The sequence below is a fragment of the Heptranchias perlo genome, chromosome 21 (assembly GCF_035084215.1).
Source record: "Heptranchias perlo isolate sHepPer1 chromosome 21, sHepPer1.hap1, whole genome shotgun sequence".
In the NCBI taxonomy this organism is placed as follows: domain Eukaryota; kingdom Metazoa; phylum Chordata; class Chondrichthyes; order Hexanchiformes; family Hexanchidae; genus Heptranchias; species Heptranchias perlo.
In genome coordinates this window covers 32,784,903-32,809,555 of record NC_090345.1, presented here as the reverse complement: position 1 = coordinate 32,809,555, position 24,653 = coordinate 32,784,903, and the positions used below count along the sequence as shown (strand labels likewise).

Genomic DNA, 24,653 nt, shown 5'->3' with positions numbered 1-24,653 from the left:
AGTAAGAAACCTCCAAGTGTCCCTTACAAGGAAAAGGTTGTCAGCGGACAGAGCCAGGGCAGAGACTCCCTACACTGGGAATGCTGCTAGCTTGGCTCAGTTGGGACCTGGCATATCTCTGGAATCCAGTATGCCGATGAGGCTAAGTCGACTGACCTCCTGATGGGTGAAAGTTAGCCCCATCAGTGGGGCAAAAGGGGCCTTGGACAAGGTAATGGTGGTGGGATGGAAAGCCTGGGCAACCTCACCCACCCAAATGGCAAATGGGAGTCAAGTTACCAGCCACACAGTTCAGGCGGGCACGGGAGATGAGCCTATATTGGCACTTGCACCCATTTGTCTCATCCATTACGTGCCCTCCCACTGATCCCACAAAGTGCAGCAGGGTTGGCATTGGAGTGCAGCATCAGGCGCGATCCCAGTATAATTGCTTCAGGAAATTTGAGGCCCAAAATCTATATGTTATTAAATATCTTGCATAGGACATGCGCTTCCTGTTCCAGAATCTCGTTTCCTGTTGTCACAATGTTTAAGTAATATTTCTATGTCAATAATATTAAATTGGAATGTAAACATTTATAATGGCAATTTCCTATGTTAAGTTGCTGTCACAATGTAGTGGCAGGTCTCCTTCCAGTAGGTGGCGGTATAGCACCTCCTACTTCCGTCATCCAGTTGCTAAACCTACATTAGCCACATCTCCAAATCACCAAATGTCAAAATAGGGTTTTTCCATTATAGAATACGGGCTTTCCCATTACAAATGTTGTCATCTAAAGTGTGGTTCAATATCTGTGATGCAAGGAACTAAAGTTAATGAGTACAGCAAGAATGAAACATACACAAGACTTAATGTATTATAAACAGATATAGATGAGCCCTCATATCATAGATGCATAAAGACATGATTTCTGAAGTGGGTCCATCTTGGACCTTTGTGATTGTGGCAATCGTATTCTTATCTCTCCTTATTGATTTGGTTACTCCGTCTCCACTATTTAACTTGAGTTGCCATGACATTTTTCGATTATGAATCACAAGTAAATAACATTACCATGGATTTTTTATTCCTGTGTAAGACTGCCATCAGCCTTTATTACGTAAAGGTTAAACTGATGTTAGGGGGCAGAGTTTACATAGTCATTGTGAATTATATAATTTACCCTAATTTGCAGTTAAAAACAGGTGTAACTATTTATCAGAGCATCCCAGGTGGGACAAGCAAACCCTTTTTGGACTAGAGAAATCATAAATGGCTCTATAAATCTATACCGTGTTAATCAAAGGAAGGGAAGTGAGCAGTGTAATCAAACTAATCATTTTACACCTGGGGGTTCTACTCTTTAATTTTCACTTATATTACTAAGTATTCAATCTTTCCAGAATAAATTTTTGTCTTTCTACATCATTTTGATTTGTTTATCCACAATTTTACATAATGGCTTGTAGCACCTCTAGGTTTTCTCATTATTTAAGCTTCACTAACTTTAAAACCAGTACAAACAGTGAAATTCTCCAAGCAGCAATGGCTAAAGTAGCAAAACTCATCATTAGCTTATATGCAGTGTAACAGAAGCACTACAATTAATTGACAAAGATACGTAAGGGAATAAGGTGACATATCACATCATCAGCATGCTCGCCAGAGGTGGATCAGAGTTTGTAGCAGCAGCATTTGTTTCCACTTGACACATCTTTTGAGTATGCAGCTGGACCCCTAACTGAATATTAATAGAGTGTCTTCAATAGATTCACAGTTATTTGGGTTTCTGAAAGGTTATCAATAGCTCTTCAGATCGCCCTGCCTGCTTTATTTTCCACATTGCACAACACTTCAGAATGTTCAACATTCTGCTCAAACTATGATTAGCTGCTTTTCTAGTTCTTTGTATCTGTATTCAATGAATGCAGAATACACAGCGGGAAATTAAATTTGCTAAAGGTTGATAAAGCAGTTCGAATCCCACAACTCACAAAACTCCCAAATCAGAAAACTTGCCAAATTGCAAGAATTCACATTGTCACCCACCATGCTGGTGCATGCACAATGTGAGCATTGTGACCTCAGAGCTTCATGCAAATCAGTGTCGACCCTGAGACCCATTATCATCGATCACCATTTTCACATCGTTCACCTGACGAAGGAGGAAGCCTCCGAAAGCTTGTGAATTTAAAATAAAATTGCTGGACTATAACTTGGTGTTGTAAAATTGTTTACAATCATCTATGAATACACAATGCAGAAGGGGGAAGTGAAACAGCCAATTGACTTGCTAAAGTTATTTGAAATCTACAAATGTTTGAAAATATCGAATATGATGATACTGTGTGTCACTTGACAGTGAGGATCGAGACAATCAACTGTACAGGACAGCAGAAATAGTCAGTCAGTCAGATGGTGATTTGAACTGGGAGAGATTGGGCAACTGGATCTGAACATGCTTATTTCATGGTCAGCAAGCAGAGGAATTACTGAACAACTTATCAGAAAAATAAATTGCAGGTAAATGCACTAAATGTTCACATGCTGATATTTGCACTGTGCAATTTCAAGGCCTAAGACTTTGGGCTGATTTTAAGTGTCACCACCTAGCCTGAGATTGGCATCAGGTCACTTACTGCCATCTTGGGTAGGGTCCTCAAATGGGCAGCCAGTAAACTCCTTGTAATATGCAAATTGGAATCCTATAACCCTGACTGCAATTGTGAGATACAAATGGGCAGAGTGTACCCTTTTAATTTTTTCTTTTTGGAATATTTTTATTAAAATTTTTTTTAAAGTCTGCTTCCATTATTGCTTCCGGTAGGGCATTCCATGTCTTATCAACCAACGGTTTATATAAAAAAAAATTATCTTAACCTCCCCCTTTGTTCTTTTAACGACCTTAAATTTTTGTCCTCTAGTTACTGATTCACTAACCAGTGGAAGCAGTTTTTTCGTATTTACCTTCTCAAATCCCCTCATAATTTTGAACACCTCTATCAAATCTCCTCTTTGTTCTAATGAAAAGTGTTTCTCCTCATAACTAAAGCCCCTCATCCCTGGTATCATTTTAATCAATATCTTCTGTATTCTCTCCATGACCTTGACGTGCTTCCTAAAGTGAAGCACCCAAAACTAGACACGCTATTCTAACAGCATTCTAAACAATGCTTTTTGTTGGTTTAGCGTCACCTCTTTGCTTTGTACTCTATGCCCCTATTGAGAAAACCTAGGATCCCATATGCTTTTTTTGCAGCTTAGATCTATTTATCTGAAACCTAAGTCTCTCTGCTCCTCTCCTTTTAAAGTTTTGCCATTAAGTGTATATGTCCTCTCAAGATGTACCACCTCACATATCTCCATATTAGAATTCTTTTGCCATCTATCTACCCAATCTTCTAATCTGTCTCCATTCTCCTGAGGTCACTTACTGTCCTCTGCACCGTTAACCCGGCTCCCTATTATAACATATACATTTTATACATTTTGATAGTCAGCCATCCAGCCGCACCCCCCACCACCCCGCACAAAAAGACCAAAAACTGTCCTTTCAAGAACATCCTTCAACACCCATTGTGAATTGTCAAAACTAAGACTGGGCCAGACTTTCAGCTGAAGAAATCCATCGATTTTGCTCCAGACCCTCATTTCCATGCAGGACAAATGCTTAAGTTAAGCCCTTGCACATTGTGTGAGAGCAATATTTGCAGGTACTAAGCCTGGTGAAAAAATCATGCACAGGTGGGAGTTTCTATTAGGGATTAGGCGAGCTCAACCGATGTCCAATTTTCTGGTTCCTGCACAGCTGATTCACACCGGTGGAATGTTCCTTGAAGGTGAAAATTCTATCCTTTTACACAGAATGTACAGCACAGAAACAGGCCATTCGGCTTAACTGGTCCATGCTGGTGTTTATACTCCACATGAGCCTCCACCCACCCCTCTTCATCTAATTCTATCAGCATAATTTTCTATTCCTTTCTCCCTCATGTGTTTATCTAGCTTCCTCTTAAATGTATCTATGCTATTCGCCTCAACTACTCCCTCTGTGGAAAGTTCCACATACTAACCACTTTGGGTAAAGAAGTTTCTCCTTATTACTTTGTTTTAGTGGTGATTTTTTTAAAGCTGTTTTGAGGATGTTATTAAAACTTCTAATTAGGTTATGTTAACTGTCTCTCATCACATGGGGCTGCTTCCGTTTTGAAAATTCAAACATAACAAAAAAAACAACCTTTTAAATGGGCTATTGTGCTGAAACAGAACACTCTCTTACTGGGTCAATTCAACAGCAGAGTGCAAGTACAATATTATCGCCATAAAGTGCTTGGATACAGCAGATACCCAGATGGAGTGGTATATGTATTCTTGATATTATCACGTGCAGGATCTGTTTGATTTTACCGTTGCGTAAAGTGCACGACATCCCAAAACTCCAAAATGCACGTTGCAAGATGGGGCAGTAGCACAGCATGTTAAATTAACATGACGCAGAGGAAAGTCAATTGATTCATAAGGAGGGAAAATTCAGTTAGGTTACCCATAGATCATTCTCATATTGTCCAGTAGCATACTGGTTATGTTACTGGACTAGTAATCCAGAGGCCTGGACTAATAATCCAGAGTCATAAGTTCAAATCCCACCACAAATATAAAACAAAAATCTGGAATAAAATAAAACTAGTATCAGAGATGGTGGCCATGAAACTACCGGATTGTCGTAAAAACCCATCTGGCTCACTGATGTCCTTTAGGGAAGGAAACCTGCCGTCCTTACGTGGTCTGGCCTATATGTGACTCCAGATGCACAGCAATGTGGTTGATTCCTAATTGCCCTCTGAAATGGCCTGGCAAGCCACTCACTACAAAAAGTCATAATAAAAATAAAACCGGATGGACCACCCGGCATCGGACTACTAGGCACCGGACACGACAAAAGCAAACCAAGCCCAGTCGACCCTGCAAAGTCCTCCTCACTAACATCTGGTCAAGCCACAGCCTGACATAGCCATACTCACAGAATCATACCTTTCAGCCAACGTCCCAGACTCTTCCTTCACCATTCCTGGGTATGTCCTGTCCCAACGGCAGGACAGACCCACCAGAGGTGGTGGTACAGTGATATACAGTCAAGAGGGAGTGGCCCTGGGAATCCTCAACATTGACTCCGGACCCCATGAAATCTCATGGCATCAGGTCAAACATGGGCAAGGAAACCTCCTGCTGATTACCACCTACCACTCTCCCTCAGCTGATGAATCAGTCCTCCATGTTGAACACCACTTGGAGGAAGCACTGAGGGTAGCAAGGGCACAGAATGTACTCTGGGTGGGGGACTTCAATGTCCATCACCAAGAGTGGCTCGGTAGCACCACTACTGATCGAGCTGGCCAAGTGCTGAAGGACATGGCTGCCAGACTGGGCCTGCGGTAGGTGGAGAGCGAACCAACACGAGGGAAAAACTTACTTGACCTCGTCCTCACCTATCTACCTGTTGCAGATGCATCTGTCCATGACAGTATGGGTAGGAGTGACCACCGCACAGTCCTTGTGGAGACGAAGTTCCGTCTTCACTCTGAGGACACCATCCAACGTGTTGTGTGGCACTACCACCGTGCTAAATGGAATAGTTTCAGAACAGATCTAGCAGCTCAAAACTGGGCATCGATGAGGCATTGTGGGCGATCAGCAGCAGCAGAATTGTATTCCAATACAATCTGTAACCTCATGGCCCGGCATATTCCTCACTCTACCATTACCAACAAACCAGGAGATCAACCCTGGTTCAAAAAGGAGTGTAGAAGAGCATGCCAGGAGCAGCACCAAGCATACCTAAAAATGAGGTGCCAACCTGGTGAAGCTACAACACAGGACTACATGCGTGCTAAACAGCAGAAGCAACATGCTATAGACAGAGCTAAACGATTCCACAACCAACGGATCAGATCAAAGCTCTGCAGTCCTGCCACATCCAGTCGTGAATGGTGGTGGACAATTAAACAATTAACGGGAGGAGAAGGCTCCATCAACATCCCCATCCTCAATGATTGTAAACAATTTTACAACACCAAGTTATAGTCCAACAATTTTTATTTGAGATTTCAAATAAAAATTGTTGGACTATAACTTGGTGTTGTAAAATTGTTTACAATTGTCAACCCCAGTCCATCACCGGCATCTCCACATCATGACGATCCTCAATGATGGCAGAGTCCAGCACATGAGTGCAAAAGGCAAGGCTGAAGCGTTTGCAACCATCTTCAGCCAGAAGTGCTGAGTGGATGATCCATCTCGGCCTCCTCCCGATATCCCCACCATCACAGGAGCCAGTCTTCAGCCAATTCGATTCACTCCACATATCAAGAAACGGCTGAGTGCACTGGATACAACAAAGGTTATGGGCCCCGACAACATCCCGGCTGTAGTGCTGAAGATTTGTGCTCCAGAACTAGCCGCGCTTCCAGCCAAGCTGTTCCAGTACAGCTACAACACTGGCATCTACCCGAAAATATGGAAAATTGCCCAGGTATGTCCTGTCCACAAAAAGCAGGACAAATCCAATCCGGCCAATTACCGCCCCATCAGTCTACTCTCAATCATCAGCAAAGTGATGGAAGGTGTCGTCGACAGTGCTATCAAGTGGCACTTACTCAGCAATAACCTGCTCACCGATACTCAGTTTGGATTCTGCCAGGACCACTTGGCTCCAGACCTCATTACAGCCTTGGACCAAACATGGACAAAAGAGCTGAATTCCAGAGGTGAGGTGAGAGTGACTGCACTTGACATCAAGGCAGCATTTGATCGAGTGTGGCACCAAGGAGCCCTAGTAAAATTGAAGTCAATGGGAATCAGGGAGAAAACTCTCCAGTGGCTGGAGTCATACCTAGCACAAAGGAAGATGGTAGTGGTTGTTGGAGGCCAATCATCTCAGCCCCAGGACATTGCTGCAGGAGATCCTCAGGGCAGTGTCCTAGGCCCAACCATCTTCAACTGCTTCATCAATGTCCTTCCCTCCATCGTAAGGTCAGAAATGGCGATGTTTGCTGATGATTGCACAGTGCTCAGTTCCATTCGCAACCCCTCAGATAATGAAGCAGCCCGTGCCCGCATGCAGCAAGACCTGGACAACATCCAGGCTTGGGCTGATAAGTGGCAAGTAACATTCGCGCCAGACAAGTGCCAGGCAATGACCACCTCCAACAAGAGAGAGTCCAACCATCTCCCCTTGACATTCAACGGCATTACCATCGCCAATTTCCCCACCATCAACATCCTGGGGGTCAACATTGACCAGAAACTTAACTGGACCAGCCACATAAATACTGTGGCTACAAGAGCAGGTCAGAGGCGCTGGGTATTCTGCGGTGAGTGACTCACCTCCTGACTCCACAAAGCTTTTCCACCATCTACAAGGCACAAGTCAGGAGTCTGATGGAATACTCTCCACTTGCCTGGATGAGTGCAGCTCTAACAACACTCAAGAAGTTCAACACCATCCAGGACAAAGCAGCCCGCTTGATTGGCACTCCATCCACCACCCTAAATATTCACTCCCTTCACCTCCGGCGCACCGTGGCTACAGTGTGTACCATCCACAGGATGCACTGCAGCAACTCGCCAAGGCTTCTTTGACAGCACCTCCCAAACCCGTGACCTCTACCACCTAGAAGGACAAGGGCAGCAGGCACATGGGAACAAAACCACTTGCACGTTCCCCTCTAAGTCACACACCATCCCAACTTGGAAATATGTCGCCGTTCCTTCATCGTCGCTGAGTCAAAATCCTGGAACTCCCTACTTAACAGCACATTGGGAGAACCTTCACCACACGGACTGCAGCGGTTCAAGAAGATGGCTCATCACCACCACCTCAAGGGCAATTAGGGATGGGCAATAAATGCTGGCCTTGCCAGCGACGCCCACATCCCATGAATGAATAATTTTTAAAAATTAGCAGAGGCCAGGGTGCAAATCAGTCATTTGCCCTCTTGTCTGCAGAGGATCATGGCACAGGCAGATCAAAGTGGGAGGGGGAAACTAGAAAGTAAATGCGCTCAGAAAAATTCTAACAAACACATGTTGAGTAAAAATGGCATCAAACTGTATGCCATTATTAAAGTATGCCAATTAAGCAATAATTGATAACTGCTTGAAGACAATTAAGATACAGCCTGGTCCTTTAATAACTCATCTCTCCTGAATTTCCCCTCTAAATATTACCATTTGATAACTGGTTGACCGTAATCACGTTAAAACTCCTTCTGAGAATACCCTCAACTGAGTTCGAACACACAGCGCTGACCTGATCAAGCTGCTGTATTTGAAACATTGATTGGAGAAAAAAAAATTCTGTTTGGTCAATCATTTGTTTATGTATCAACAGTCACTGCATTTCCAAGTAATTCACTGTGCAACAGGCTGCTTATGGTTATAGGCTATATCTTGTATTGGTTCAACAGAGAATGTGCAATTTTAAGTGTACATTCCTGTGAACATTTTCATAATTAAAATCCTTCAGGCAAGAATATATTACAGCACCTCTCAATGATTTTAAATACAAACGTAACATTTCTGGGAGTCATCATATATAAATGCCTTTCTTTTTTTCTTTCAAATCCGTGAATATTAATTGCCTCAATCTTCATTATGCAAAATGGCCATGTTATAATATACATAAATTTTATTTGTTCATGATCCACTGCAGATTGAACTGCTTTTCATCTTATCCTGATGAGGTAACGTGAAGAATTAAATGATTTTTATACCTGTCAGAATAAGGCCTATAATACTCTTACTGATTAATTTTGAAACTTTTCTTCATATTAACAATAAATTTAATTCAAAGTACTGTACAAGTTGTATATTTCACATTACATTGACAAAAAGTTATTGTAATTCATGAATGCCTTTTGTTGCAGTTAGTGATTTGGGCAAAGAATGTTCCTTTAGGACAGAGAGGTTAATTAAGAAAGTAATCAGTCTGACATTTTGAGAGACAGATGCATCAAAATGTCTGCCTTCACTTGCCCAGCACAAATCATCCTTACCTTAACTGGGAAATTCACTAGAGAACTGGTGAGATTGCCTGTATTGCATTTGAAATTCAAATGTTGGTCTCGACGATACTCAGCCTTCCAAACCCGTCTACCCACGTCACGGATCAATGATCTCTCTGGATTCGTACCCATTTTCTGGAAGGCAGTGCACGTCATGCCTGTGAAACTAGCTGGCTTGATCATGAATGCCTCCAGTGCTATATTCATGGAAACCTGGTGAGAACACAGAAGACCAAAAGAAATTTCAATGAAACCAGCTGAAAGATGGCACATACCGCATATATAGGTTACTTGACATGGTAACTTTTTAATTGTTGAAATTATGCCTTTACTTCTGCTATTTTTTTATTTTTCAGTCTCAGGGAAAACCATGCAATCTCAATGAGCCAATTCAGTATCATTAATTGCTGGCTGGCAGTCATCCAAAATGAACAGAAATTGCTCAGCATTGCGTGACATGGTAGAAGAAACACTGCTTTATTTTATTTACAGTCAGCATTAAACCATTCTTCATTTCAGCTTTAATGGACGCAAGACAGAAAAGGATCGTTAAGACAAATAAAAAGGTCAAAGATACACGTCTGAATATAAGTTACACAAAAACAGGGTTATTATCATATAAATGGTTAAACAGTAGAGTTTGCCTACAGAACTTAGACCTCAAATCAACAAAATTCAAGTTAGCATGATTGCAGCTTGCATAATAAAATTACATTAACATGCAAAGTGCATTTTAATACCCAGCCTGCTTTGACAGAAAAATGTAGTCACAGACTGATGTGAATTAACAAACAAGAAACATGATTGGGGAGCCTGAAATATTTAACAGAAATCCTACTTGCAAAATGCAAATTGCTCCCCTTTGGTGAGAACACAAGAGGTTATAGGTTATACCTTGCATTGGTTCAACAGAGAAAGTGCAATTTTAAGTGCATATTTCTGTGAACATTTTAATAATTAAAACCCTTCAGGCAAGAATATATTACAGCACCTCTCATTGGTTTTAAATATAAACGTAACATTTCTTGCCTAAAGGCCGTAACTGTACTATTACAAAACAGCTTTGCATTCGGAATGCACTAAAATAATCTGCTCACACTTCCTCAAATCCTTAAAGCAGCTGGTAGCAAAGGTTAAAATTGCTAAAATTTCAACAATTTGATTTTCAGATCTTGCTCAGACAATTCACATTCAGTATTATTTATTATTATATAGTTTTTAAATAATATTATTTTATTGACCAGATCACTTCTAAACCTAGCTGGGACTATATGTTTGGATTGAAAACTGCAAATAGCTGGGCTACATCTCAACATGCAGTTTGTATAACTCCACAGTAACCTGTATTATTTATTTTTAAAATCATGATTTAGAAAGTTATTCAAACTGCTGGAAAATGCTCAGGATTTTACGATTCTTTCAGCTGAAAGGACATTCAGTAGACCTCATGTGTGGCACAAAGCTCTTTTAAGGTCAAATCTTAATGATCGTTTATAGGCGAGGTGGGGCGATGTTTCAATATTAAACAAAGAAAACCAAAGTATGAGGGCATTAATATGATTTAACTGGTTGTCCAACACAATCTCCCTAGTGGAGAACAATCTAGTTGAGCAATGCAATTAAATGTGGGCTAACAACCAAATAAGAAAGCTGAAGGCCTTACTGTATTTTACTCTCATGCAGGAGTAACCTTTCATCCTCCATTATTGATGTCATAATTTCATGTATCCATACCTTTTATGAGTTTACAATTGTGACAATTTTTTTTAAATCTTGGTGGCTGCCCCTTTAAGCCAACCCATAATATTTGAAGGCTCCATAATTTCTCAGGGGTTCTATTCCAACAGAAGACCGGCACAACACCGAGGAAAACAGTAGGGACCCGGTTGCACCAGGTTTCCGCTGTTTCCAGGAGCTTCCTGGTTGCCCTGTAAGGGGTGGAACGTCCACCCACCCCTTACATAAAAATGACAGCAAAAGGGCAGAGTCAGGGGTGGGGACTCCCTATGGCTGAAGTCCCACTCCTTAGGCTGGACTGGGACCCAGTTTATCAGTGGAAAGTGAGTGAGGTGAGGGGTACTGACTCCACAAGGGTGGATGTGGGCCCCACCAATTGGGGTCCAGATCAGGCTAGCAGCCTGGATCTCAAGGAAAAAATATTATTTTTTTAACATTTCGGCCACCCTGTTTAGGGGCCCCAAGGGGACTGTGAGCTGATTTGGGGAGGGGGACCTAGAAACCCCTACCGCAGGTGGGAATTTGCAAAAATTTCAGGGCGCATGGAACAGGCGGATATTAGAGGTGTGCCTGAAATGGCACTTGTGCCTACCTGCTTAATAGTAATTAGGTGCCTTTCCACTGATCCTACAAATTCGGGTGGCATTTATGCTGAACAGCACCAGTGGGTGCCATCCCAATGGGATCAAATCCTGAGGAATTTTGCTCATTGGGTGTTTAACAGCTGGCTAAGCCAGAATTTTGCACCATGCCTATCCTGTTACAATGTTACAAAGTTTTGGCAATTATAGTTTGGACAGAGGAATAATTCAAACTTAAACAATACTATCTGATTGGTTTGGTTTTTATTGACAGCTTTTTTTAAAAACTTATTAAAAATCCAAAAATTTCCAGGAACCTTTTTGAAGATATAAATGGGTTGATTGTGTTTCAATCACAAGGGCAGTTTGAAATCTTCAAGAAGCCAGTATGATATTCCTGAGAGAAAGGAGAAACACTGGGGGATAGACTTTCATCATTCCCAGCTGGGTGTTAAGCATCGCCTGGACAGCGCGCAGATAGGGCAGGTGGGAGGGCACACTTGTTACAGAATCTGCCCGATATTCCTCCTCTTAATTTAGGCAGGTTCTGTTAGTGGTGTGTGAGCATCCCCACCAGATTTTCCACTCTGCACTCCTCCCTGGTGACACTTAACACCCAGTGGCAGTGGGAAAACACAAAATTTATCCCTCTGTGTTCTAAAAAAAATTTACAAAGGATTAGCTCAGTTCTTAGAACTTCAATCTTTCTATTATTTTGTCTATATGAGGAGTTAGGTGAAAGGTTATCGACTGTAAATTTAGAGATATTTCTACATTACTGTTACTTAGGTGCCTGTTCATCTTTTGCAAAAATAAATTTGCTGATATTTCAAACATAAAATTTGAGCTGATGTGAGTCTGGAGTGAGAAGGCATTAGATAAACTCAGTACTGAAAAGTAATTACCAGACAAGATATGCTGTTCATTTCCCAAGCGCTTTACTGATAATTTACATAGATTATAAGTCAAGAATAGACACTCTTAAAAGGTACAGGGAATTGGGACTCATCCATGAGATTTGATTCAAGGTACAACAGCCAAAATAACCTGGGGTAAAAAGGTTAGAAAAGACCCAAAAAAACAATATTTTTTGAAAATTAGATTGTTGACTCAATCCTACATCCATTAGGATGGCTGTACTTCAATATGTCAGAAATTATTGTACTTTTTCTAAACTGAACTAATCTTCACAAAAAAGTGATTTGTTTTTAGTTGTGGGAAGGTGCAGCCTTTCTCTACGGTGCAATACAAGACTTTTCGACAAACATGTGAACAAAGCAATTTGTCATTCCTAGTGAGTGCTGCATGAACTGAGGAGGTGTGGCCTCCTTTCTGCAAGCCCATCCTCATATTACTGCCCCTGAATCACCCTCAGTTGAAGGACCAATGGATGATCACAAAGACCACAGTCTCCCACTGCTCACATCAGCAACCTAATAGGCTGTAAACTGCCCAAGCACTTGCCCAGACCCTAGTCCCTCACCCATACTTGTCATTTGTCCCAAGCCTCCTGCGTCAAAGAAAAGACCTTGAATATATCAACTCTTAGTATTTACTGCTAAGAAAATGTAGAGAACTGTGCAAGACCCTCACTGTTTTATAGAATCAGCATTTACTGCACTAGGTAAGAGATTATTCTGTAATTCAAGAACTCTAAGGGTGAAGACATTATTCCCTGGTTCTCCTATTCTGGTTTTAGACAAACTAACCTCACTATATCCACTGTACCAAGTCCCTGCATTATTTTAAAAAAATGTATTGTATTTTTCTAAACCTCACCGCCTCTCTCTCTCCTCCTTTAAGATGCTCCATAAAACCTACCTTCAATATCTCCTTATGTGGCTTAGTGTTAAATTTTGTTTGATAATGCGCCTGTGAAGTGCCTTGGGACGTTTTATTATGTTAAAAGCGCAATATAAATGCAAGTTATTGTTGTTGGAGTATGTAATTGCAAGTGCTATCTGATACAATTTATAAAAGGCCAAAACCAAGAATGCGTGTTAACTCTATTGAATTCAGTAAAAAAAAACATTTTTAAAAATTGAGAAACAGCTCTCCTGACTCATTTCACTGAATAAAGGTTTGCCAAATATATATTTTGTTACTGACAATCCGCCATTAACTCATTTGTAGTCCCATAAATGTTCATTAATGAACAGAACAGCTGCTAGCTGAAGCAGTATTATCTTGATAGCCATAATTTTTGAAAATTTAGTGAACATCTTCATCCTTTCTAATCAATTAAGAAAATGCAGCATTGAAAGGAATACCTTTGAAATGCCCTGTGTATTGCTGGTCAACACAAGGCTTGCAATGAATTCCACACACTGCACGATTCGGGTGCAAGCCTTCTCTTCATTCTGGGCCATCCACAATATGTGTTCATCCACGAGCATCACGTTACTAGCTATTTCTGTGATGTGCTCTCCCAGCTGCAGAATAAATATGCTCAATTATATTTGGATGATTCATCTCCAGATGTCGCTTTGTACTGCAAACATAAATGGCAGGTTTTTTTTTTAAAACTCAGTTACGTTACCATTCAATTAAAAAAAACTGAAGTTTAGGATGACCACAAGTAGCCATGCAAATATCAGCCTTTACTGATTCAGCTTGACATTTTTTTCTCCTAAAATGACTGACTTCTCTCATTTGATATGATAGTCAAAACAAATCACATGAAGCTGTCAAGTTTTCAAGCAAACTGTTAGTTTATGTTGAGACCTGGTACAGAGTTTGATTGGTTTTTTTGTTTAGATATAAATGGTGCAGTCATATGACTAATACCAGTTTTACACTGGTACAATTTTGATAGTGTTGTGAACTGGCAATGCCAAGTTATGGTGCCTCACATGCACAGGTCCTCAGATCAGGGAAATGTACAGCTCTGCACATTCAAAAATACAAAGGAGGGTGATTGTGGTTGTCGGGCGCCTGTCATCACAGTCTCTGGGCATCAAAACAAGAGTTGTTCAGGGCAGTGTCTTTGGCCCGATCATCTTCACCTGCTCATCAAAGGCCTTTCCTGTGTCATATGGTCAGGGGTACAACTGTTCGCTGACGATTCCAGAATGTTCAGCTGCATTCACAACTCATGATAATGAAGCAGCCCCTACCGGCATACAGCACGATCTGGACAACATCTAGCCTTGGGCTGACAGGTGGCATATCACATTTGCACCACATAAATGCCTGGTAATGACCATCTCAAACAGGTGAAAGCTCAGCCAGCTCTCCTTGGCCTTCAATGGCACTACCATCACCAAGTCCCCCACCATCAACATCCTGGAAGTCACACTGACTAGAAACTGAACTAGACTAGCCATATCAACACCGTGGTTACAAGAGCAGGGAAGAGGCTGGGTACTCTGCGATGATTGGCTCACCTCCTGACTCCTCAAGCTCTATCCACCATCTTTTTTTTAATATTCGTTCACGGGATGTGGGCATCGCTGGCGAGGCCAGCATTTATTGCCCATCCCTAATTGCCCTCGAGAAGGTGGTGGTGAGCCGCCTTCTTGAACCGCTGCAGTCCGTGTTGTGACGGTTCTCCCACAGTGCAGTTAGGAAGGGAGTTCCAGGATTTTGACCCAGCGACGATGAAGGAACGGTGATACATTTCCAAGTCTACAGGAATGTGATGGAATATTCACTACTCGCCTGAATGGGTGCAATCGCAACAACACTCAAGAAACTTGACACCATCCAAGACAGAGTTTGCTTGATTGGTACTCACGTCATCAGACATTATATCCACCTCCTCCTCCTCCATCACCAGGATACTGTTGCTGCAGTATACAGGACATCAGGGTGCATTGCAGCAACTCAACAAGGTTACTTCAATAGTGCCAATGAGAGGGTTGTCCTATGAGGAGAGTTTAAGTAGAATGGGCCTATACTCTGGAGTTTAGAAGAATGAGAGGTGATCTCATTGAAACATATAAGATTCTGAGGGGGCTTGACAGGGTAGATGCTGAGAGGTTGTTTCCCTTGGCTACTGAGTCTAGAACTAGGGGGCACAGTCTCAGGATAAAGGGTCAGCCATTTAAGACCGAGATGAGGAGGAATTTCTTCACTCAGAGGGTTGTGAATCTTTGGAACTCTCCAAAGAGGACTGTGGATGCTGAGTGAGTATATTCAAGGCTCAGATAGATAGATTTTTGGACTCTAGGGGAATCAAGGGATATGGGGATCAGGCAAGAAAGTGGAGTTAAGGCCAAAGATCAGTCACCATCTTATTGAATGGCAGAGCAGGCTCGAGGGGCCATATGGCCTATTCCTGTTCCTATTTCTTATGCTCTCCCACCCCTGCAACCTCTACCACCAATAAAGACAAGTGTAGCAATGTCATGGGAACACTATCACCTCCAAATTCCCCTCCAGGTCACACACCATCCCTGCTTTGGACATATATCAGCAACCCTTCATTGTCACTGGGTCATTGTCCTGGTATTCCCTACCTAACACTATCGTGGCAGCACCATCACCACAGGATTGCAGTGGTTCAAGAAGAAGGCCCACCACCACCTTCTCGGGGCACCAGGCATGGACAATAAATGAAGCCTTGCCAGCATCGCCCACGTCCCAGAACAAATTTTTTAAAAACTCAAATAGGTGTGGAGTTGTATTTATTGGTCAGTAAAAATTTTACTAGAAATTTAAAAAGTAGTTCAACGGGTAATCAGTGCTATTTTGAAATTTGAATTTTAACATTAAAATATTTTCTTTGTAGTATTTACAATAATAAAAAGTGGTGAGAGAGTTCTTCCTCGAGGTGGTCTCACATCATGCAAAATGCTTACCTGACAATGTTGCCAAAATCAGCAAAATCTGCTTTGTCTTTAATATTAATGTTTTTAAATTATAAAAAACAGAAAAAAACACAAATCATATTGGCTACTATATAAACTCACTATCGCTGACATAACTGTCTATAGCTGCAAATAAATACGAGGGCAGTAGTCTCACAATTTTGACCGTTGTGGTTTTTGGGAGCACAAAAAGACTTGAAGAATAGCAATCATTTCGGACCCAACCAATTTGAGTAACAGAATTGAGGATGCTATTCTAGTCCTTGTCTGAAGTGGGAGTGGCATTACTTCAGATTGCCTTGCTGTACACACAAATAAATGTGTTTTCCCCATTTCAAAAGATGCAAGTGGTGAAGAAAGAAATCAATGTAACTTAATCTTGATTCTTTGTCTGGAGCAGGATTTTTTTTAAAAGGGAAAAAAAGCATTTCAATAATATTTTAGACTGCTGAAAAAGTGAAGAATTATTTTCAGAACTGAAAAATGGTTTACACTGTGACTAAATCTGAGGAGATTCTGCACCATGTGGTTATAATGTAATAACAAAAAATACAAGAACAATTACATTACAATAAAGATCTTAAAAGAGGGAGTCTGAGTTCCTGGGAATTTTTCAAAATCAAACAGATACAATGTTTAATAGCCTTCGGTTTTGTTTTATCTATGATCAGTTTTATAATTATTTTTGTACTGGCTTGAAAGGGTTTCTCAGTGGGCACAGCAGTGTGAGGATCTAAATTAACATATACTGTTGATGCTGCTGAAATACACTTATGCAGAAGATTGGATGCCTGCTGATGCTAGTTTGGCTTCCTCACACAATCAAACGCTCTTCACACCAGCACTCCTGATAATGTCACTATCATTTAAACAAAAATGTTAACTAGGTAGAAAAGAACAAAAATCTCAACAAAAGAATGCTAATTCTAACCACTATTCTTTGTAACTATTTGATTTTTAAAACCTGTCCAGTTGGTAAAACTGCTCCATTAGTATGTAATCGGGGAGAAAATCTAGTTTGTAGTTTGCCAAATATTAGCTGCAAGTGAGAGTTCAGATGAAGTTTTCTTTTCAAATATAATTTCTTCTTCCAACAGAAATGCCAATCTATGATTTGGCTGCAAGCCAGATTGCCTCTCCATGCCCCAAGGTCAATGTGCCCCTTTTTAGCCTTTGTAAAAACAGAGCTTAGTAGCTTGTTCTGAACAGGCCAAACCAAACATCCTGCCCTGAGTTTTAAGTCAATTTCCTCTTTTGTTTGCATTCAGTAAGTGAACTCTAAGAGCAAACATACAAAGCTCCACATTAGTGCATAAGTGAAGGTGAATTAAAATACCTCAGGTTATATTATTACTTCATTCATACATCAAAAGTAGATAGTCTAAGTATTAAAGGAGAACTAAAACTTTGGAACATTTTTAAATAGTTTCCTCAAACATACAATTTTCTGACCCAGTGCTCTGATCAGACTGTTGTGAGGAATCCATTTGTAATATTACAATTTCTCTCGAACATAGTGGTGCCTTTGGGGAAAAAAAATCTAGTTCAGTAAGGAAAAAGTTTCTTATTAATGAAGATTCTAGGTGTTGAGTTTCCATTGGGGTTCTCCTGATTGTCAGCCAGAAAAATCCGCACACACCATTTACGTCGTTTCTCCAGGGTTTCCAGTGATCTACCGAAAGTTACAACAGACAAACGGGAGAACCCTGGTGGAAATAATCGCGGAGGACTTTAATCTTCATATAGATGGGACAAATCAAATTGGTAAAAGTAGTTTGGAGGACGAGTTCATGGCATGCATTAGAGACCGTTTCCTAGAACAATAAGTCATGCAACCAACCAGGGAAGAGGCTATTTTAGGTATTGTCTTGTGTAATGAGACAGGGTTAATTAATATTCTCATAGTAAGGGATCCTCTGGGGAAGAGTGATCATAATATGAATAGGATTTCACATTGAGTTTGAGAGTGACGTACTTGAGTCCGAAATTAGAGTCTTAAACTTAAACAAAGCCAATTACATAGGTATGAGAGGCGAGTTGGCTAAGGTAGATTGGAAAATTAGATTAAAAGATATGACAGTAGATAAGCAATGGCAAACATTTAAAGAAATATTTAAACATTCTGAACGAATATACATTCCATTGAGAAATAAAAACTCCACGGGAAAAGTGATCCATCCGTGGCTAACTAAAGAATTTAAGCATAGTATTAGATTAAAAGAAGAGGTTTATAATGTTGCCAAGAAGAGTAGTAAGCCTGAGGACTGGGAGAGTTTTAGAAACCAGCAAAAGGATGACCAAAAAAAAGATAAAAAGGGAAAAAATAGAGAGTAAACCAGCAAGAAATATAAAAACTGATTGTAAGAGCTTCTACAGGTATGTAAAAAGGAAGAGAGAGTAGCTTTCTTTTGCTTCTCTTCCTTTTTATACACTTGTAGAAGCTCTTATAATCTGTTTTTATATATCTTGCTAGTGGGTCCCTTCGAGACTGTGACAGGAGAAATTATAATGGGGAATAAGGAAATGGCAGAGGCATTAAACAAATATTTTGTATCTGTCTTCACAGTAGATGGCACAAAAAACATACCAGAAATAGTGCGGAACCAAGGGTCTAATGAGAATAAGAAAATTAAAGTAACTAGCAGGGTAGATAAAGAGGAACCTGTGGATGTCGTATATTTGGATCTTCAAAAAGGCATTCAATAAGAGGCCACACAAAAGATTGTAACACATGATAAGGGTTCATGGGGTGGGGGTAATATATTAGCATGGATAGAGGATTGGTTAACGGACAGAAAACAGAGAGTAGGAATAAATGGGTCAGTTGCAGTTTGGCAGGCTGTTACTAGTGGGGTGCCGCAAGGATCAATGCTGGGGCCTCAGCTGTTTACAATTTATATTAATGACTTAGATAAAGGGACCGAATGCAATGTATCCAAGTTTGCTGACGATACAAAGCTAGGTGGGAAAGTAAGCTGTGAGGAGGACACAGAGTCTGCAAAGGGATATAGACAGGTGAAGTGAGTGGGCAAGAAGGTGGCAGATGGAGAACAATGTGGGGAAATGTGAGGTTATTCACTTTGGTACGAAGAATAAAAAAAACACAATATTTTCTAAATAGTGAGAAATTATTAAATGTTGGTGTTCAGAGGGATTTGGATGTCCTTGTACATGAAACACAGGAAGTTAACATGCAGGTACAGCAAGCAATAAGGAAGGAAAATGGTATGTTGGCCTTTATTGCAAGGGGGTTGGAGCACAAGAGTAAGGAAGTCTTGCTGCAATTGTGCAGGGCTTTGGTATGACCACACCTGGAGTACTGTGTACAGCTTTGGTCTCCTAACCTAAGGAAGGATATACTTGCCTTAGAGGGGGTGAAACAAAGGTTCGCTGGATTGATTCCTTGGATGAGAGGGTTGTCCTATGAGGAGAGATTGAGTAGAATGGGTCTATATGCCCTGGAGTTTAGAAGAATGAGAGGTGATCTCATTGAAACATATAAGATTCTGAGAGGGTTGGACAGGACAGATGCTGAGAGGCTGTTTCCCCTGGCTGGAGAGTCCAGAACTAGGGGGCATACTCTCAGGATAAGGGGTTGGTCATTTAGGACCGAGATGAGGAAAAATTTCTTCACTCAGAGGGTTGTGAATCTTTGGAATTCTCTATCTCAGAGGACTGTGGATGCTCAGTTGTTGACTATATTCAAGGCTGAGATCGATAGATTTTTCGGATTCTAAGGGAATCTAGGGATTTGGGGATCGAGCAGGAAAGTGGAGTTGGGGTCGAATATCAGCCATGATCTTACTGAATGGCAGAGCAGGCCGAGGGGCCGTATGGCCGACTCCTATTTCTTACATTCTCAAATTCAAACCCGAGGTGAGATTCAATATTTTTCAGTGCAGTCAACCCTACTTATTGGAAGCTATTGATAGTGACTGGAAAACACCATTTTATTAAGGTTTGATATTATCATTCTAATTATAATATTATTAATAGGTCTTCATCTGGTGACAGGGGAAGTTTCTGTTAATAAAGAGCTTATCACAACATTTGCGGATATATCTGGTTCTAAAATGCTTTCCTATAATTTTTATTTTTATGTGTGGTATTTTGAGCCCAGTTTGGAATGAAGCTGATTATCAGAGCAATGTAGGGCAACTGCATAATTACACAGGATTCCCTTGCTGAATATGCTGTAGACATTGAACATTTTTTTTTGAAGTACTTCATGTTTTTCTTTATGCCATTTGAGATGCTTAGAAAAACAGACAAAACCACCGTTTCAGTTTTAGCTAAAGCATTGAGTTGAGTGCACAAACAATCTCCTTTCATAGTAATTCATGGAGCTAGTGTTCATGCTGATGTATATAATAGAGTACAAATCCAAGGAAATCGATCTTAAACTGTACAGTGTTCTCATCAGACTGCACCTTGAATACTGTGTCCTATTCTTGTCATCTAAGAGAGACATTCAAACCCTGGAGGCAGTGTAGATAAAAATGATAAGACTGCTCCCTAACGTCAGTGTTGTGAGGCATCTCCATAGAGGCATGTAGAATAGAAAATGGCACAGAAAAATAAATCTGGAGCACTATTTAAAAGTAAACCATGAAACCAGCTCAAGAGGACAAAAGGCAAATTTAGGACTGCAAAAAAGTGATAACTTTAAAGTATGAAATGGAGTTAAAACGCCAGAAACGTTTAAGAAATAGGTGGATGCAGTGGTAGGAAAATGCAGGTTCTTTCTGGATGAATGAACGACATTGGGTGAATGGCTTTCCTCATCTGCAATATCTTGTGATCATGACTACAAAACTAAAATGGTAGACCAATGAAAAGATAAAAACTTAGCTTTTAAAATATGTACAGAATTCAGCTTTAAAAATGATTCAAAGATACGTTAGATTAAAATATTGTGGTAGTCATTGGAATGGTTCCCAAGATACCAATTACTGTAACTTTTCTTGCAGCTATTTTAAATATGTTACCAAGCTGTTTTCTAAAGGCACAAGAATCTGAAAACATATGTGGAGAAATCACACTCAAGAAGTAAGTCAATTTGAACAAGGCTGACTATGCTAATGTAACAATGATGACATAATTAAGTACCAGGGGTGTAATTGACTCTTACAGACTTAATGTGCTGGAAATTGCTTTAAAAAGAACGGTGAGCTCATAGCGCTCACCGTTGTTAGTAGCCAAATGAAGTGTTCACACATGCGCAGACAAATGTGGAAATCTGGAACTTACTCTTCCTGGTTCGCTGGTGATCTGTCAGCTCAGTCTTAAAGGGATATCGCCGGTTGCAATCAACAGAATCAATGGACCAGAGCCAACTTGCTCTTCTGCCCAGTTGGAAACTAACTAATATCACCACCAAACAGGTACGCTTAAAAATACCAGGTCAAAAGTAAGTTTTAACAGCACAGTAAGTCTTAATGACTGACAAACAACTAAAAATTAACTTTTAAAAATGTCTCATCGCTCCTTATTTTAATAGTTTTTGGTCATTAAAATATATTTTTTTTAAATTAAAAAATTTTTTAAAAACTTTTTCCTCCCGTCTCATAAGAACATAAGAAATAGGAGCAGGAGTAGGCCAATCGGCCCCTCGAGCCTGCTCCGCCATTCAATAAGATCATGGCTGATCTGATCCTAACCTCAAATCTAAATTCATGTCCAATTTCCTGCCCGCTCCCCGTAACCCCTAATTCCCTTTACTTCTAGGAAACTGTCTATTTCTGTTTTAAATTTATTTAATGATGTAGCTTCCACAGCTTCCTGGGGCAGCAAATTCCACAGACCTACTACCCTCTGAGTGAAGAAGTTTCTCCTCATCTCAGTTTTGAAAGAGCAGCCCCTTATTCTAAGATTATGCCTCCTAGTTCTAGTTTCACCCATCCTTGGGAACATCCTTACCGCATCCACCCGATCAAGCCCCTTCACAATCTTACATGTTTCAATAAGATCACCTCTCATTCTTCTGAACTCCAATGAGTAGAGTCCCAATCTACTCAACCTCTCCTCATATGTCCGCCCCCTCATCCCCGGGATTAACCGAGTGAACCTTCTTTGTACTGCCTCGAGAGCAAGTATGTCTTTTCTTAAGTATGGAGACCAAAACTGTATGCAGTATTCCAGGTGCGGTCTCACCAATACCTTATATAACTGCAGTAATACCTCCCTGTTTTTATATTCTATCCCCCTAGCAATAAAAGCCAACATTCCGTTGGCCTTCTTGATCACCTGCTGCACCTGCAAACTAACTTTATGATTTTCTTGCACTAGGACCCCCAGATCCCTTTGCTCTCCGATTTTTCCTGCCAAAGTGCATAACCTCACATTTTCCAATATTGTATTGCATCTGCCAAATCTCCGCCCACTCACCCAGCCTGTCTATATCCCCTGGTAGGTTTTTTATCTCCTCCTCACTCACTACTTTCCCTCCCATCTTTGTATCATCTGCAAACTTTGATATGTTACACTCGGTCCCCTCCTCCAAATCATTAATATAGATTGTAAAGAGTTGGGGACCCAGCACCGACCCCTGCGGAACACCACTGGCTACAGGTTGCCAGTCCGAGAATGTACCATTTATCCCAACTCTCTGCTTCCTGTTAGATAACCAATCCTCCATCCATGCCAGAATATTACCCCCAATCCAGTGATTCTTGAGCAATAATCTTTTATGTGGCACCTTGTCGAATGCCTTCTGGAAGTCCAAATACACTATGTCCACTGGTTCCCCTTTATCCACCCTGTACGTTATATCCTTAAAGAACTCAAGCAAATTTGTCAGACATGACTTCCCCTTTGTAAAGCCATGCTGACTTTGTCCTATTAAATTATGTTTATCCAAATGTTCTGCTACTGTCTCCTTAATAATAGACTCCAAAATTTTACCCACCACAGATGTTAAGCTAACTGGTCTATAATTTCCAGCCTTCTGCCTACTACCCTTTTTAAATAAGGGTGTTACATTGGTAGTTTTCCAATCTGCCGGGACCTTTGCCGAGTCCAGAGAATTTTGGAAAATTATTACCAAAGCATCCACAATCCCTACTGCCACTTCCCTCAAGACCCGAGGATGTAAGCCATCAGGTCCAGGGGATTTATCCGCCTTGAGTCCCATTAATTTACTGAGTACCAATTCCTTAGTGATTTTAATCGTATTTAGCTCCTCCCCCCCTAGAACCCCCCATTTGTCCAGTGTTGGGGTATTCTTAGTGTCCTCTACCGTAAAGACTGAAACAAAATATTTGTTCAGCATTTTTGCCATCTCCATGTTTCCCACCATTAATTTCCCGGTCGCATCCTCTAAAGGACCTACGTTTGCCTTAGCTACCCTTTTTCTTTTTATATAACTGTAGAAACTCTTGCTATCTGTTTTTATATTTTTTGCTAATTTATTTTCATAATCTATCTTCCCTTTCTTAATCAATCCTTTTGTTACTTTTTGCTGTCTTTTGAAGACTTCCCAATCTTCTATCCTCCCACTAAGTTTGGCTATCTTATATGTCCTTGTTTTTAGTCTGATACTATCCTTAATTTCTTTACTTAGCCACGGATGGCTGTCATTTCTTTTACATCCTTTTTTCCTCAGTGGAATATATATTGTTTGAAAGTTGTAAAATAACTCCTTGAATGAACACCACTGCTCATGTACCGTCTTACCCTTTAATCTATTTTCCCAGTCCACTTTAATCAATTCCGCTCTCATACCATCATAGTCTCCTTTATTCAAGCTCAGTACGCTTGTTTGAGAACCAACCTTTTCACCCTCTAATTGGATATGGAATGTAACCATGTTATGGTCACTCATTCCAAGGGGATCCTTAACTAGGACATTATTAATTAATCCTGGCTCATTACACAGGACCAGGTCCAAGGTTGCTTGCCCCCTTGTCGGTTCAGTTACGTACTGCTCAAGAAATCCATCCCTAATACACTCAATGAACTCTTCCTCAAGGCTACCCTGCCCAATTTGATTTGTCCAGTTAATATGATAGTTAAAATCCCCCATAATTATAGCTGTTCCCTTATTACATGCCCCAACTATTTCCTGATTAATACTTCTTCCAGCAGAGTTGCAACTATTAGGAAGCCTATATACTACGCCCACGAGTGTTTTTTGCCCCTTATTATTCCTTATCTCTACCCAAACTGTATCATTATCCTGATCCTTTGTCCCAATATCTTTTCTCTGTATTAACATAGCCACCCCACATCCCCTTCCTTCCTGCCTGTCCTTCCTGATTGTTAAATACCCTGGCATATTTAATTCCCAGTCGTTGTCACCCTGCAGCCATGTTTCTGTAATGACCACAAGATCATACCCATACGTAGTTATTTGTGCCGTTAACTCATCCATTTTGTTACGAATGCTACGTGCATTCAGATAAAGAACTTTCAAATATGTTTTGTGACACTTAGTTCCTGCTTTTTCCTTTTTTAACACTTTACCATTTACTCCATACCTTCT

At 40.6% G+C, this 24,653-nt stretch overlaps 1 protein-coding gene across 1 annotated transcript in view; it reads right to left on the bottom strand.

The window, feature by feature from the left end:
* Positions 1-24,653, bottom strand: part of LOC137340110 (adhesion G protein-coupled receptor A1) — a 387,365-nt gene that overhangs the window by 122,046 nt on the left and 240,666 nt on the right. The window contains exons 11-12 of the mRNA XM_068002423.1: positions 13,631-13,792; positions 9,034-9,255 (exon numbers count right to left, since the gene is read on the bottom strand). Coding sequence (XP_067858524.1) covers positions 9,034-9,255; positions 13,631-13,792 — 384 coding nt within the window. The remainder of the gene's footprint in view (positions 1-9,033; positions 9,256-13,630; positions 13,793-24,653) is intronic.